The sequence below is a fragment of the Vipera ursinii genome, assembly GCF_947247035.1.
Source record: "Vipera ursinii genome assembly, chromosome: 10".
NCBI classification, from domain to species: Eukaryota; Metazoa; Chordata; class Lepidosauria; order Squamata; family Viperidae; genus Vipera; species Vipera ursinii.
This window is the reverse complement of record NC_139520.1, coordinates 13,157,748-13,174,857: the sequence shown is the minus strand read 5'-3', so window position 1 is coordinate 13,174,857 and position 17,110 is coordinate 13,157,748. Positions and strand designations below refer to the sequence as shown.

At 40.8% G+C, this 17,110-nt stretch overlaps 1 protein-coding gene across 5 annotated transcripts in view; it reads right to left on the bottom strand.

Moving 5' to 3' along the window:
• PDP2 (pyruvate dehydrogenase phosphatase catalytic subunit 2) overlaps positions 1 to 17,110 on the bottom strand; it is a 259,441-nt gene that overhangs the window by 228,352 nt on the left and 13,979 nt on the right. For 2 of the 5 annotated variants that reach the window (XR_014493433.1, XR_014493434.1), the window contains exons 3-4: positions 7,087 to 7,257; positions 3,716 to 3,836 (exon numbers count right to left, since the gene is read on the bottom strand). Coding sequence is in view for 2 of the 5 variants with exons in the window: in XM_083370756.1 (XP_083226882.1) it covers positions 13,443 to 15,056 (1,614 nt within the window). In the remaining 3 variants the exon portion in view is untranslated. Of the gene's footprint in view, positions 1 to 3,715; positions 3,837 to 7,086; positions 7,258 to 10,555; positions 15,100 to 17,110 lie in introns of all 5 variants that reach the window. The other 3 variants (XM_083370756.1, XM_083370755.1, XR_014493435.1) reach the window with 2 other exon arrangements.

Below are 17,110 nucleotides of genomic sequence, written 5' to 3'. Positions count from 1 at the left end.
AAAGTGACTGGCCCAAGGTCACCCAGATGGCTCTGTGCCCCAAGGTGGGGCTAGAACTCATGGTTTCCTGGTTTCTAGTGTGATGCTTTAACCCCTGTACCAATCTGGCTCTCCTTATCATGACTTTTGTTGAATAGAATATCGTGGGCTAATCAAGTAGGTGTTGAGTCCAATGGTTTGGATCATTGACAAAAACTTAAGAGGCACGAAGGCGTGATTGTAAATGTGTGCTGTTCCAAGAAGAGAAGCCTTGCAAAATTAACGGCGTCAAGTCCAGTAAATTTTAACTTTCCAAATTCCTGGTTTAGCATTGCATTATGAGTTCAAGTTACAGTTGGCATAACAATGAATGTTTCGCTCCATAATCTTGCAAGCTCAATTTGTTAATCACAATATTTTATTTTCTCCAGATGTTTTTTTTCGGTAACAGTAATATTTATTGTATTCTATTCTGAGTAGCTGTCAGTATGAATTCATAAAATACACAAAATTGTATTGCCCTCATTTTTCTAAACCTTCCCAGCCTTAAAATCCCAATTGTGTTCGCAAACAATGAAGCTGAATATCTGGATTTCAGTGGATGATGTTTGTAGTTTCCTCATGGAATTCCTTCCTTCCTTCCTTCCTTCCTTCCTTCCTTCCTTCCTTCCTTCCATCCATCCATCCATCCATCACATTTCTCCCCCACCCATCTCACCTAAGTACAGTAATTTTGGGTGGCTTACCAAAAAAATACTACTACTCTGAACAATTTTATTACAGCCACTAATGAGATATGTTACAGTTTTATCTTACTTTTACCTAATCAGTATTTAGCATTATTTGAAATATGTTCAATTTCAGCTCTGATAATATTGCTTTGCAACTTTTACCCTGAGCTGTAATATTTGCTCTCTTAATTTGTTTTTAAGTTATTTCCAATTTCAACAGTGACCATGGTAGATTTTGATCTGCTTTTTCTTCATTATCACGCATATAAATGGGCATGCAGTGGCTTGGTTTTCTAGCAGTATAATCTTACTCCCTTTTATTTATTATTCCCACAAATGCAAGCATATATTGTACATATAAGGATAATTCTGCATTTGATTTGTAGGCTGTAATACAAAGACACATTTGGAAAATAATTAGGTTAATGATTATTAGTTTTAATTCAGTGGAAGTGCAATGAAATCAAATTTAGTTTTTGTCTTAGTTGCACTAGCAGCTTTCTGGAGCATGGATCCAAGCGATGACCTTCGTTCTGAAAAAATTGTAAATTCTTTTTGGGGATTTTTGGCAAATAAATGGTTGGGAAACGTTTCACTCCCTAACACCTACTCTCAAATTTCCCGGGCTGTATGGATGCCACGCTTTTTTCCCCCATGCTATACTTTTAACTGATCATAATGAGATGAGATATAGTTCTTAAATGGTCCATTGCTTCTAAATATAGGCGTCTTCCCTCTCCAGAATGAATGTATCTAATCACAAACCCTTACTGTGTTCAAAAATAGCTTATAATGAGTTGGGTTAGCAAATGTAAAGATGATACCGACACTGAAAAAGGAAAAGTAATCCTCCTTCATTTATGATTAATGATTTTCCAAAGAGAGAGAGAGAGAGAGAGAGAATTGAAATAGCATTAAACAAAAGGTTGGAGGAAATAGCCATTCCTTCCAGTTTGTAGCTGAGTGGAAATCTAAGCCTATCCAATTACTTTTTAAATAGATAATTCAGACGCAGTGAGTGCAGCCACAAAAGCGGAAATAGAAGCAGTATTGATATCCACAAAGAATAAAGTTATATCCATCTCAGGTCTCTAAATACTGATGGTTAGAAGTGGTCCAGCCTTGCAGAAGTTCAAGGGAAGTCCACTACATGAACTCCAAAATATCTTGAAGGAAACACTCAAAGGGCAGAAATGTTTCAAAAACAAGTCAGTGAGGATTGAGCATGTCCAGAAAGTATGAGATAGCTACAGGAGAATATCCATCAAACAACAGGAGTGTACTTTACGTATTAACAGTTTGTTAAAGATCCCACGGACCTACACCTTCATATTGGTCACTTCTTTATCCAGTTTCTGTGACACTTTCATTTTGCCAAGTGAATCTGGGTGGTGAACAACATTTTAGGTTATTGTCATTAAGTGGAGCGTGGAATGTGTCCGTGCACGCCTTGAGGGCTCCAGATACAAACCCTGGTCTTGAGAGCCAGAAGAAAGGTCAGCTGGGCCCTGCCACCCTGATATCCAGAGGGAAAATGGTCCATAAGGTGGGGATTGCAGCAGGAAAGGCACCACAAACTGGCATTCCTTTGCCAACCCAAAGTATGTCCATCCTTGCCTAATTGAATTGGACAGGTAGAAGTAACTATAAAGAGATGGTCCCTCGAGCAATCCTGTCTAAGCCATGAAGATCTGTAAAGGTGATAACTAGCATCTTGAATTGCACCCAGAACCATGCTGGCAACGAATGCATCTCACAGAGTAAAGCAGTTGCATGTCTATGGAGATTCTCAATCATGATTACACCCAAAGGTACTTTCTTGTTTTTTTTTCCCTTGAAGACATTTTGCTTCTCATCCTTCAGTCTTCAGAGCTGAAGAAGCTTCTTGGATTAGAAGCGAAACATCTTCAAGGAAGAAACCCAAGAAAGTCCCCCAGTTGCCTTTTGGAAAGGCACCTGGGGACAGAGGAGTCGAATGCATGCCATGTACTACAATTTGTCAGTCAACAAGTACAATATTGTGTTTTCTAGTGGATTTTGATTTTGGTTTAGCCATTCCAGATTTTAAGCTGTGGATGAGAACAAGGATGGACAATCTGAAGTCCAAAGTTTTGACTTTGACTACATCTGCAGAGACCGTTGCCTGCAAAAAAAATATCACTGTGGGTTTTTTTTAATTATTATTCCTGTGGCTTCTTTTCCAGGGTTATGTGACTCTCCTTTGCAATATTAGGAAGAGTCACACATTTGATTTCCCTTCCAATCTGAAGTGCTAGCCAGCCATTAGAGAGAGTAGCACAGAGGTGTGATATTAAACTAACATGTGCCAATTTACCTGACATTAGAACCCCTTTCAGCCAAGGCTCTGGCGATATGCAATGGTCCTGTTCTTTTATTGGTGAGCAAATCAAAACCCTCAAATTCTTCCATCTTTTTTAAACATTTTCTGTGGAAACCCATTATCTGAGTAAAAGCAAGTCCAATTTTATTCTCTCTCTGTCCAACAGTGAAAGTAAGCCAAGTTTCCTAGCTGGATTGGAACTGATTGGAGATTAACTTCATGAGTTTGATTAATTAGAGTTGAAATGTCCTCCGAGTGCTAGAATTTTTCATCAATGTTTCTGGATATGGTTTCTTTCCCTGTCAATCATAACCTTTCCTTATCTTTTTTGCATTCTGGTCTGCTCTTTCTCTTCCATCCCAGTCATTAGGAAGGATTTTAGTTGTCGTAAATGAACAATTAACGATTTAATCTATTATTATTATTGTCTAATACAAATCCCATGATCTAATTTTAAACAGCAGCATACGCACAGATTAAAATAGCCTTCTGGTTTGGTAAACTTCCTGAAGTGACTTTTCAGTATCTTAGAAAACTTCCCTTTTTTTCCCTTTTTTTCTTTTTGCCCTTTTGCAAAAACAGAAAAATCAGTAAACAGAGCAGAACGGAGGGCTGTTCATTTTGAGGCAGGACATTTTTCCAGCTCGCTTTCCAACAGAATTACCTTCTGTTTGCTTCCCCTTTTCATTGGCAGGATGAATAAAAGATGAATCAGCAGGGAGAACCATCGGAAGTCCTCATTAGGAGCCAGAAATAAAAACAGCAAGAGAAGGTCTGCGGAAAAGCTGGAAGGAGAATCCATTTTAAATTGTATTACATTATAAGTGAGCAATGTGACTTAGGAGGTGCTTTTCTGGCAATACCTTCAGGATAGCCATTTAGAACGGAAAAAGGCATGATCATAATAGAATGGGGAGAACCCAGGAACCAAATGCATTAAGGAACCAATTTTTTTTTTCCAAAAGTGGTTTGACATTGCATCCTTCCTAGGGTTGAGAGAAAGTGACTGGCCCAAGGTCACTCGGTTGGATCTGTGCCCAAGGCAGGATTAGAACGCACAGTTTCTCTAGCCTGGTTTCTAACCTGATGCCTTCACTACTATTACACCAAGCTGGCTTAGACCTAGTGTAATTAAGGCAGAGTTACACTACCTCTCTTTCTCACATCCCCCCCTCTGCCCCCCCCTCAATCCCTCCTCCACTTCCCTTGTCTTGTCCCTGATCTGTTAGGCATGTCTTCTGGAGTCAGTGGGAGTGGGGTAGACAAGCAGAGAATATTCTTAGAGATGCAGCGGGCAGCGTGTTTTCAAAGCCCAAGTGTTCAAGATTATAACTTAAATACGGTAACTTACGACATATTAGTTCAACTCTGGGTAATATGACTGCTCTGTTTTAATTTCTCCTTTGTGTAATTTATTCCATTTTTGCAATACAGTGTGTCTTCTCACTAAATGTCAAACAAAATCTGTAGTGAAAGCTGTGCCCCAAAATAAAACAAAATATTTTTAAACTCGCCGTGCGGGGAACATTTTGTTTTGCACGTTGACCTTATGCTGTCTATCCCCCTTTCTCTCTTTCTCTCTCTGCAGATTCTTTATCCTAGCTGCAGCTCACCAAACCCTGGGAAGGAGATACGAAACTCTAATGGACTGGACTGAGTTAATCCGAAGAAGTTCTGCTAGCCAACAATGTCCTTTACTACCCACACAGTCAATTGTGTATTTCCTTTTGGACAAATACGGAATTTTGCAAAAGGCATCTCAGCAGCTAGCATTGGCAGGCCTGAAAGGGAAACAGGTTACACCTTATTTTATTTTATTTTATTTTTAATTCCATTTATATCCCGCCCTTCTCCGAAGACTCAGGGCGGCTTACAAGCTTAGCAGTAGCCTTCATTCTATGTATACGCCTGCTTATTAGGGCTTTCACACACACACCCCAAGCGGCATTATTACAAAGTCAGCTTAATTGCCCCCAACAATCTGGGTCCTCATTTTACCTACGTCGGAAGGATGGAAGGCTGAGTCAACCTTGAGCCTGGTGGGACTCGAACCTGCACTAATTGCAGGCACCTGGTGTTACTTAAGGAGGCATTAGCCCACTGCTCCACCTTGACTTACAACAGCTTGTTTAGTGACTATTCAAAGTTACAACAGCCCTGGAAAAAAGTGATTTGGGACCATTTTTCACACTTACGTCCATTGCAGCATCCCCGTGGTCACGTGATCCAAATTCAGAGGCCTGGCAACTGATTCATATTTTTATGACGGTTGCAGTGTCCCGGGGTCATGTGATCCCCTTTTGCGACTTTCTGATAGGCAAAGTCAAAGGGGAAGCCAGATTCACTTAAGAACTGTGTTACTGTCTTAACAACTGCAGTGATTCCCTTAACAACTGTGGCAAGAAAGGTCGTAAAATGGGGCAAAACTCACTTAACAACTGTCTTGCTTAACAACGTAAATCTTGGGTTCAGTTGTGGTTTGTAAGTATTAGTTGTTAACTTTACTTTGATTACTTTTGTAACTTTTGGGGAGAGGTGATTGTAGAATTTCCTTCCTCGGGAGCTAAAGCAAATGTAGCCTGGAGCCTACTTCATTCGATTTTGGGAAAAGGCAAGTAAGTGGTACTCCAAATTTTACCCCTGCTAACAATTTTACCAGTTTCCAGCACCACCAACCTGAAAATTTGCTCAGACAAATTTATGATGCAACAGCCACTCATCCAACTGAGAGTTTTTATTAAAGTTCATTTGAGCAGTTTCGTTCAAAGATCAGAGTGCTCGCTTGCTATGTTGGTTGTCCAGATTTTCAATGTTCAGGTTTGCTTTGTGGTATCTTATTGAATAAAACCACCTGGCTGACTTCAGGTCATGAAGTGAGCCACACTGTAACTTGATCCAGGGCCTTTGGATTAAGATGGAAGTGCCTGGATTGACACAGCATGCTAAATAATGAGCGATGCTTTACAAGCCACATTGATGTGCTAAGGCTAAGCCAAACTTGAGTGAGCTCTAATAAAGCTTAGCACGATGTAGGACTCTAGAAATGTGTTTATCCAATGCCCTGCTTAAGACTACAGTCTCCTCCTTCAGTGACTGTGGCAATCAGTTGCAGATTATGGATTCTGGCTGTTTTGCATCTTCTTGCTTCTTCATCTCTTTTGCTTCCTGCTCACAAAAGATGCCTGCTCTCTTGCCGCATCCATGATCTATGGTTCTTAAGTTCTTAATTAAGAACTTAATTCTAAATTATTAATTAGTGGAGCCACACTGTCACAGGGGATTCTGCAAGGTGAAAGATATAGTTTTCGCAAGTAATGAGTAGCCCTCAAGACACCAAAGCATTGGCTGATCTTGTCTAAGTTCAGTTGAATCAGGACTGGTTAGTACTTAGATAAGAGGTAGCAGAAAATACTAGAACTGTAGATTAGACAAGCCCAGTGTTCCTCAACCTTGGCAGCTAGAAGATGTTTGGACTTCGGCTCCCAGAATTCTCCAGTTAGCGTTGCTTTTGCTAGGAGTTGAAGTCCACGCATCTTCACGTTGCCAAGTGTGAGAAACATTGGACTAAGAAGTTGAAAAAACATCCTGGAAGAATTCAGTGGCCAATAATTTCTGCCTTGCTGCTGCACATTACCAGATCATTGGAAGCTGAGCATAAGCCGAAGGGGATGCTACCTTTTTAAGGAAAAGTTAGGACTTTTTGCAGTCTTGGCTGATCCCCATGGGAGGAAGTGGAAAAAATAAAAATAAAAACTCTACAAAGGTTGCAGCTATTCCAGTTGTGTAAAGAGTCCCTTTGCAAAAGAAGAAGAGGAGCTCATGTTATTTTAGGCACTGCTTATTTTAAAATTGGTCAAGCTAAGAGTGAAAAACAAACACGGCTGGTGAATTGGTACTGTTTACAACCAGAATTTACTCAAGCAAAAAAAGGGTTGCATAAGATGAAACATTCATAAACTGAGCGTATTGAATTGCCAGGGGGGAAAAATGGTCCAAACTAGAAGAAGAAACAAGAAAATAAACATTTGCACTTACCAGCATTCTACAACATTGCTTTGTTCTGATTTCTTCCTCCAAATATTTGGTTACATGTATTCAAGATGGGATCTGTTTCTCTTGGAGCTTTAGCACATTCAGGAACCTGGAATAAGGATGTACAGCAGCATGAGCTTCTCACCATTTAACTTGCAAACTTTTAGCCTAGAACTGGAAGGGAAAAATAAATTGGTTCCAAAGAAAGCTTGTCTTAGCTACCGTTGCCTGAGATTTTACCATGCCAAAATCAAGAGTGACATCTTGCGGCAGATCCTTGCTATGCCTTTTTCAAGTTTGCTCAAAGAGCAAATTTTGTGAGGGTTTGGGGTTGGATGCCAGATTGACCTCTCTCTGTCTAGGTAGCAGCAGGATGGCTCTGAATCTTGGGACTGTTATGGAAGTCCAATGTATCTATGTTCTTCTGGTGGAGCCCAACAGAACCAGGCTGATTCCTGATCTATGTTATAAACTGTTGGACCTGATATACCCTTTTCTAGCGGAACTTCTCTCGAAAAGTCCCACTAACCTCCATTTGAACAGAAGAGAACAAGCTGTCTCCAAATATTAATTCTTAGAGGTTGAAGATGGGAACCAAGCCAATGAAAAACAAACAAACAGTTCTTGGCTGAATGTTAGGAGAAACATCTTACAAGTGAGCCTTGAGGGCATGACCTGCTGCTACCATAAAATGATTTTCTGTCATTAAAATGTCTAAATAAAAGCTGGGGAGACAATCCTTCAAGAACGTTCAGTTGTTCTTGCATCCTGCAGGGTAGATGTTATATTTTAACAGGAAGCTGCATTTGAGTCTGTTTTGCTCAATTCTAAGGAAAATATTTCTACACATGCTACTAAGCGGTAGGCTATCATTCCAACTTGTTGTAACCTATAAATTCTTCTCCTTCTGATTATAGGAAGCAGTTTGAAAACTTGAAATACTAAGCAGGGTTCTCCACTCTCACTGAACTCTCTGGAATTTTGAGCACACATTGCAGGTCTTCTCCCAAAATGCAGCTGGTGGAAAATTTGGATGAGCTTGTAGATGGAGAACGCTTGCTATGGAGATCACCGCCACACACAGAGCATTGATTTCTCAAAATAAGTCTCATTGCCCCGGTCCTTTTTGTGGACCATTTCCACATCACCTTAATCACGCTATAAATATGCCCATATCTCATGTCCTTATGACATCTTGGTCTCATCTCTAGCCCACAGCTGTAGCAGCTTAAAGATGCGATCTGCCTTGCTTCATTAGCAAGAGTCGATGATCTGGTCAAGGGCTTGAGGCTGACCCCCACCAAACTACAGTATTGTGAACATTTTGGCTTGAGCTGCAAAACAGAACCGCCACCCGCTTCTCCATAATAAATTATGTAATGCCTGCTCAGCCCCTTTTTCCTAGTACGCCCTTTATCAAGTCTTATGCAAGGTTGCTTATGAATACAGCTTTAATATTCTTTTGGAAACATGCTAGAACTGGTTTTAAAAATGCTTAGTGGGTTGAGTGCTCTTCTATTTTTTCTAAAAAACAAAAAAACAAAACTATTATTCTTTTGAGAGTCTGCTGGGCCTATGCTGCATGGAAGATTGATTTAAAACTTGAAATAGAGTTGGGTACTGCCAGTTTTATATTGTTCGTTCCGTCACCAGTGAGCGCCTTACAGGTTTTCTACTTCTTTTGCTGGCAAGGGATTTCACACTTTTTTAAAAAAATACTATTTTTATTATTTTGGTAGGAAGATGCCATTTTTCCTACATTGCATGGGCTGCTTCTGGGTGCTGCAGGCCACATTCAACACTGTTAGGTCCAGATGGAAATAGTGAAAATTGGAGCCTGCTTATCATTGGCTTCCCCTCCGAGTCTGTGACCAGTCAGCCAAGCTTTTGGACATGAGTTTAGCACTATTTCAGAACAGCACTAAACCTGTATTCCTAAACAGTATCAAGCATAGAACATGGCTGTTGTCCACTGAACATCTCGACAGTGGCTAAACCAGCCTTTCCGTCTTCACTTATCCATCTTCATCCATTTAGAGCAGGGGTCTTCAAACTTAGCCATTTTATGATTTGTGGACTTCAACTCCAAGAATTCCTCAGCCAGTGTCCCTGGCTGAGGGATTCTGGGAATTGAAGTCCACAAAAGGGCCATGTTTGAAGACCTCTGATTTAGAGGAAAGTAACCCTCAGTTGGAGAGAAAATAAAGGTGGGGAAAATATATCCATCACTGTTCTTCATTGGCCCACATTAAACCAATAAGGGTAGCATCACTCAGCAGTATCCTGAGGCAGAATAGGGATCAGCAGAAGGCAAAACAGTTGATTCCAGCTTATTTTTTCCTGGATTGGATGGGTGTCACGCTTTATTATGCTTCCTGACTGTGCTTCATCCCTGCTTAGAAAAATGGAAAAAGTACATGATGCTCGAAAAAGGTATGTGAATATTGCAGTCAAGAGCATTGCAAGATTCTATATGTTGATTTGGTTTAATTTTTTTATTGTCGTTGGGTTTATGAGTTTATTTTGTTGTGTATTGTGCAAAAAGCAGGATATAAATCTAAAAATAAACACAGTATTGGGTCCCAAACCAGCAGTCTATTTTGCATAAAAAACAGCAAAGCTGAATTCTTACCCTTTCATTCATCTTCATACCTTTATTCCCGAGCAGAATAAGTTTTAAAAACAACAAAGGCTTGAACATATTTTTAAAGTATGCACATGTACTAATAACTGCTCTCTTCATCTCAACGCTAGGTCATTTTAACTTGTTAACATTTAAAAATGCTTGATGTACTATGTTAACATTATACAAAAAATATGCTTCCTCTTGAGGCAGAAACATGTTATCTTGTAACCACATTCCATAAAGATTAGTAATTGCTCAATATTACTGACCCTATTTTTTACATAACTTGTTGAACTGTATTTAAACTGAGTACAGGCCAGCTTCTTGAAAATGTCCTCAATTCAAATTCCTCTGAAATTAACTGTATAGTACAAACATCTTAGTGAGACCCTGCACTGTTCTGGAGATTGGTCTGAGAGGATCACCCCATCCTCTTTGTTATCACTGATACTTCAATATTCAAGGATATGTTGGTCTGTTCCAAACACAATAAGGACCCGCTTACATTAATGAATTTTAATTGTTCCAGGATATTTTATCCAGCAACATTAAACAATGTAGCCCAGAAATGATACCCTTAATCTAGAGAACATACTCTACGTAATGGGAGGCACTGTAATCTACGCAGAACAAGTTTGTAGAAACTGTAAGGATAGAGAGATGGATTGTTGTTGTTAGTTGCGAAGTCGTGTCCGACCCATCGCAACCCCATGGGCAACGTTCCTCCAGGCCTTCCTGTCCTCTACCATCTTCTGGAGTCCATTTGGGCTCACGCCTACTGCTTCAGTGACGCCATCCAGCCACCTCATTCTCTTGTCGTCCCCTTCTTCTTCTCTTGCCCTCAACCTTTCCCAGCATGAGGCTCTTCTCCAGTGAGTCCTTCCTTCTCATTAGGTGGCCGAAGTATTTGAGTTTCAAATGGATGGATTAGGAAACGGTAAAGTCACACGGAACAGCTAAACTGAGTTGACATTTGAGAAGTTGGTGGTAGATCAATATGGCTGTGTGTGCATATGTTTTCTTAGTATTTCTCTAGTGGAGAATCTATCAAATAAGTATTTGCAGCGGGGGTATCTTTTGTGTTGTAGTTTTCAGCCTCAATTGCCTTGAGCAGGCCAGATCAAAGAGAATTCCTCTCATTTTTGGAATTGTTTTGCTAAGGCAGGTTTGAAAAAAGTTCTCTGGTGGATGATTGTCAAGTGAAAATAACAGAACCTGGGAGAAAATTCAGCTGTATAGAAATACCTGCAAAACGAATGGAGCAAGAAAGGGTATCTGCCAAACTAATGGGGCAAGATTGAAAAGGTGAAAAGTGCATTAAACAAAAATGCTCTGAATAAGGGGATCAGATACAGCAGAAAAGATGATTTAATAGATAAGGGTTTTAAAACAAAATCGTCAATCCTTGTAGATTAGGATAAACTGAGACTATCTGAAATACAAGGCAAATCCTAGTGCTTGAGATCCAAAGTAATCAACTCCTACCGCATATGAAAGGAGCAACTAGCAAAATAGCTAGAAGAATGGACATAATCCAAAATATTATTTCCCAGTCTTGTTTATTTCTGTTTACCATCAGCAATAAAAATAAGCATGAGTTTTAAAGCAGCAATTGCTAAAAAGTCTTGTTAAAGAAAAGTCCCGTTATCTTTATTACTTGCTAGTTCCACTTGCTTGAAAAATGACACCCAGGGTTCCATCTATTAGCTGGATGAGGGATAACTGATGGTTCAGGGACAAGGTATAGGCTGTTCTAGCACCATGATGGATTTTTCCTAGGCTAAAAGAAACGACTGTGCAAATTTGATGTCGTCCAATAATACTTAGCAACATTAATTATACAATGCAAAACACCTCGAGGTGTTATCATTTTAAGCAATATTTTATGGTTAAAATTTGTGGTCCTAAGCATGCAAAAAATTTTGGTTCAAGCTGTTAGCAGAATTATTAGCCCTTTATGTTTTTCTAATGCCAACTTTTAATAAAAGTCCTTTCCCCCCTTTTTCAAATCTTTTAAGCACAATATATTGCAAGGTTTATGTTTTTCCTTTCTACTTCTCAGTTCTTCTTAATCAACTTGTTCCCCTTTTCTATAAGCCACAGGACACATTCTTAGAACCGAGGATATGAACTGCTTCTCTTATCTACACTTGATTGCATTATTGAAGCCACTCCTTTCTTTGTGTCATTTGAAGACTTTAATTCTCCCTGGGCTGTGTCTGAAAATGTCTGCGGTCAGACGTGTCCTTCAAAAAGCTGTGAAATTCCCCTAAAAAAAATATCAGCAAAAAATGTCTCTTCAGTTTTTATGTCGAATTAGAACGGAAGTGTAATTCATCTGAAGAATGCACAGCGTAATTCAGCAAACCATTCAATGGAGATGAAATGCAGCGTTGCAGACTTCCCTAAAATCATGATTCAGACAGTGAGTAGTGTGTACTATTAAAAAACCCCGCTCTTTTCCAGAAAACAGTCAGCAACACAGTGTATTACTCATACATGACTGGTACTAAATACACATTCATTTCCACCCAGCTTTCAAACAGAATGTTAGTCAATGGTTTTTTTAAAAAAAAGATCGAACACAAATAAGAAGCGCCGTATTTGTCCATTCTTAGGAAATTAAAGCCATTCATTTGCAATGTTGTGTGTTGATCCAAAGATGCAGATATATCCTTATCTCCTTGCACAATAAGGACATCTTCCAATTGCCTTTCAAGAATGCAGCACAGCTACAAATAGTAATCCTTTCCAAGTTTATTTTTTTTTAGTCAACAAGAGACACTCACGTAAGACTGCTATGGTAGCAGAAGCAATCAACAGGAGTTTGAGATCCCTGAAGTGCTACCTACGAGTATTCAAGTAGCAATTCGTGCAGCATATGAACAGTAGCCAGTTCAGATGAGGAAAAGGAAAGAAAAGGAGTTGCAGGCCATCAACAGAAAGGCGAGGAGGAAAGCTGATCACAGTGGACACTGTTTAAATAGATTGAAACCTTCCCTATTAATCCAACACGATGATGGCCTCAGGAATCTCGTGCTGATGTCTTAGGAACAGAAGACGAAATCCAGCATTGCAAAAATGAATTTGCATCCAGGGAAGTGTTTCCAGGACCCTCCACAAGCCTTTGAAAATAGCTGTATCTTAAGGAACTCCAGTGGCTAGGGATTTTGACCTGGCACAAGCGGATATGCAGTGGCAAAGGGACATGGTTGGATACAATTCATAATTCTTTGACAGGCTCAGAGTAAGCGCCCTTTGGAGTAGCATCTCTGCTTTTTAGTACCAGTCAGTTTGCATGGATTGGAATCCCCAGCCCCACTGCATCCCAAAGTGTCCTCAGAAAGATAATTCATCTCTCACCTACAAGCAACCTTTTCACTGATGGCCATTTTGGAGAGCTCCAATCTACTTTAGAAATTTTGAGCATTGCAAGTTATTCACTCACACATTTCTAACTACAGAGTTGAGGTTCCACTTAAACAACTATTACCAGCTTCTCCCAGGTACCCAACTGACTACAAAACCCAAGTATTCCACTAAAATAAAATGATGGCCCCCAAATTATTTTACGAGCCAAAAAATCATTAATTTCTATAGGAATTCAAGGCCTTTCAGGAACTAAACTTGGTCTCCTGAAGCCAGGAAAGAGACTTTTATGGGTGGGGCTCTCTTGCAAGAATGTTTCTGGGAATTTGAAGTGAACCCTTCTGACCCTCAGAATTCATGTGACTCAGGATCTTTCTTCATCATCTTGATAGTATCTATCAATTACATCTGAATTAAAATAGACCACTGTAACGGTGATATCATCCCTATACATGCGTGCTAAGTCATCAGGAAGAGTCAACATTGCGATGAGCTTTTCCTGGTCTATCTCCCCATACTCATTGGTGCCAATGGCATGTCTGATGAGGTGGGTTGCCACATTCCGGTCACATGGCCGGTCAGTTCGGGCCTTTCGCCGAAGTAGCAGGTCTTGCACATACCCCAAGCTGGTTGGTTTCTTAAAAGTGAGCTCAGTTTTCTGATCATCAGCTTCAACTGTATGGCTTGCAATGAGCTGGACCACCTCTTCATTACTCAACATGTCCCACAGGCCGTCAGAAGCAAGAACCAGGAACTTATCCTGCTGCCTGATTTTGTGGTAAGTGACCTCTGGCTCAGCAGTTAAATAAGGGGGTGTGTGGTAACATGGAGGGACGAACTCATAGATGTTTAAATCCTCCAGGTTGCAGTGGTTTTTAAGGATGCTCTGCTGCAGCTCCTGACTCCACTTGAACATGACATCTCCAAAAGCTCGAGAAGGCATAAGGACACCCAGCAACCTGTCGTTCAAGATGAGAGTGCTCCCTTCCGAAGCTGGGTGTTCACTTTTTAACCGCACGATTTCTGACTGATTGAAAGCATTGTGATCCCGGGTAAGAGGCAAAGCAGACCACGCGCCGTTGGGTTCCTGAGCTCCCAGGATCACCCTGCAGTCCCCAGCATTTGCAACATGTAGATGAATCTGATCCACATGAGCTAAGCAGGCTGTTGCACCCGAGAAAGCCACCTGGAGAGCGATATTTTTCAGCAGTTCATTTTTGGAAGGTGCCTGAACTTCCAGTGATATGTCTGAATCCAGCCTTTTGAAAGCACCAATCAAAGCTTCTTTGACTGTCAGTCCAAGGTCAGTGTCCAAGTTCAGTAAGTCTTGCCAATACACTCTGAGCTGCTCCAGGTACTGGGAAGCAACCTCATGGAAGAAGCTGTCATTGGGGTGTTTGTGCCACTGAAGAATAGGCAGAATCGGTTTCATAGACTCCATGGCCAACTCAATCTCTTCCAGAGTTTGCCGAGACAGAAGAGAAACGGCAAGGTAAGAAAACAGCCTCTCACTAACCGACTGAGCACAGGCATAGCCAGCATGGCCATCAAAGACTCCGAACATCATTCCCCTCGTCTGCAAACAGGTTGCTGCGCTTCGGCGGTCTTCCATCGGCACGTTGGCTCCCAGGTAGTTGGACTCGAATTTCAATACTGAGCTGGGATTTTTCCCATCAAATTCAGGGACAGTGTAGGACAACTCACCCGCCCTTAGGACCTCATAGATCTGTGATGGTGTCAAGTGAAAAGAGAAGTCTTCTTCCTCTGTGGAGGTATGTCGGAATGCTTTTCCCAGAGGGAAAGTGTGCTTGACCTTGCAACTGCATCTTGATAGAGACCAACTTGAACGACTTCTGGCAAGCAAACTTTTCCATGCTTGATTTTGGGAGAGAACATATCTGGAATAGAGGTGTCTTCTTCCAGGCAAAGTGGCAACAGCAGACTTTGAAATAATAACCCAACTAGGCATAATGCCCATCGTACGATTCCCTTAGACTTCCAATCAGCGTGTTCTGGAAAGTCTACAAGTAAAACGAAAACATAATTAAGGGATAAAACAGGAAGACCGCACAATTTCTACAGCAAAGTGTTGACTTTCCAAATTACTTTCTACCAAGAGGCTTATAATTGTTCCAAATAATAATTCCGCCTGCATAGGCAGCTTACAGTCATCAATCTGGCAACATTCACACGGGAGAAATTAACAATATGTCTGGACTCTAGCAGGACACTTTCATAATTGCAATATCCAGTGTTTTTTTGTAAAAGAAAAAGGTGCCGGAACTCACACGTCATACAACCCGCCTTGCCTACCCTACAAGGTTCCATCCCAAAAAAGGTGCCGGAACTCTGTGCTGAGCGTTCTATGAGAAAAAAAGCCCTGGCAATATCCCTTCTACTCGGTAACTGCTTCTGGACTTTGTGCTTGAGATGGACATGATTTTGGATTTTTCTAATTAGATTGTTTTGTTCAGACAGAAATGGTTAGTATACTTTATTATGTAAAAGTAAAAAGTTGAGAGTTGAAGTTTTTACAGTATTCTGCTATACCAAAATGATTAGGAAGTCAATGCTTTTCTTTTTTCCCTTTTCCCTTACACATTTTTCTCTTCCCTTTCTCCTCCCTCCGTTTTTCTATTATTTTCATTTTTCTTTGTATTTCATATTATGATAAACTGATAAAATTTGTAATCTCCAAGATTTCAAAATTGCAACATCTCTAAATAGCTTGTACATCCTTACAAAACCCGGTATTTTTATGTTTGCAAAAAAAGGGCTAATGGTAGAAATCTTTTGAGACTGACTGCTAAATCTTCTGCGGCTTTGGGCTTTTCTTACGTAATGTCTGTAATGCTATGCTGGAATGACCTTGAAGAAAGGAGGAAGAGCAACAGCACAGACAATTATCACGTCAGTCCACAGAAAGCTAAGCGGTGGGAGAACCACCTCAGAAGGGACCTACCCTGCTATTCTGGAAAGCAGACTTGCAAGATTTTGTCCCTGTAACCTTACAATAAAGGTAGCAGGAACTCATGGTTTTTATTTCTTGTTTGGACTACCTGGACAACATCTTAAGAGCTGTGGTGGCACAGTGGTTCGAATGCAGTATTGCAAACTAATTCTGCTGACTGCCAGCAGTTCGATCCTCACCGGCTCAAGATTGACTCAGCCTTCCATCCTTCTGAGGTCAGTAAAATGAGGACCCAGATTGTTGGGGGCAAGATGCTGCCTGCCTCTGTAAACTGCTTAGAGAGGGCTGTAAAGCACTGGGAAGCGGTATATAAGCCTAAGTGCTCTTGCTATCTCGGGAATATGGTAGCTGGAACCTTATGACATACAATGATGGTGAGAGCTTTTAATTTTCTTTTTAAGTAGGACACATAGCAAGCCATCATACAGGGTGGATGCCTGTTGCCTGAAAGGTCTGCTCATCTCTAGACCACCCACAACACAGAGAGTTTTCAAAATTGCCAACTGTAGGCACTGCTCGAATGTATGTAGCTGCCCAAGATAGCAAAAACCATTTACTTAGTCATCATCTCCTTTCACAGAACATATGGTTTACTCCAAGGGGTTAATTTTGTAAGTTTATTTCATCAGAATGGGGAGACATGTTGGCTCATGTGGTGGCTAAGATGCTGGGCTTGTCGGCTAGAAAACCGGCAGGCCGGGTTCAAGACCCAAGCGCCACATGATGGGGTGAGCTCCTGCCCTTGCCCCAGCTCCTGCCAACTTAGCAATTTGAAAGCGTGCAGATGCAAGTAGATAAATAGGTACCACTTCGGTGGGAAGGTAATAGCGCTCCATGATTTCATGGAGGCCATATGTTGGCAGAAATTTCTTCGGACAGTGCTAGCTCAGTGGCCTTGAAACTGAGATGAGCACAGGCCCCTATAGTCAGCAACGACTAGCGGAGTAAAATCCATGGGAACTCCTACTTTATTTCATCAGAATGTGTTTTTTTTTACGATTAAGGAAATTGCATTGTCCAACGTTTTGTAGAGTTTTTTTTCCCCAGTGAAGACTTCTGAC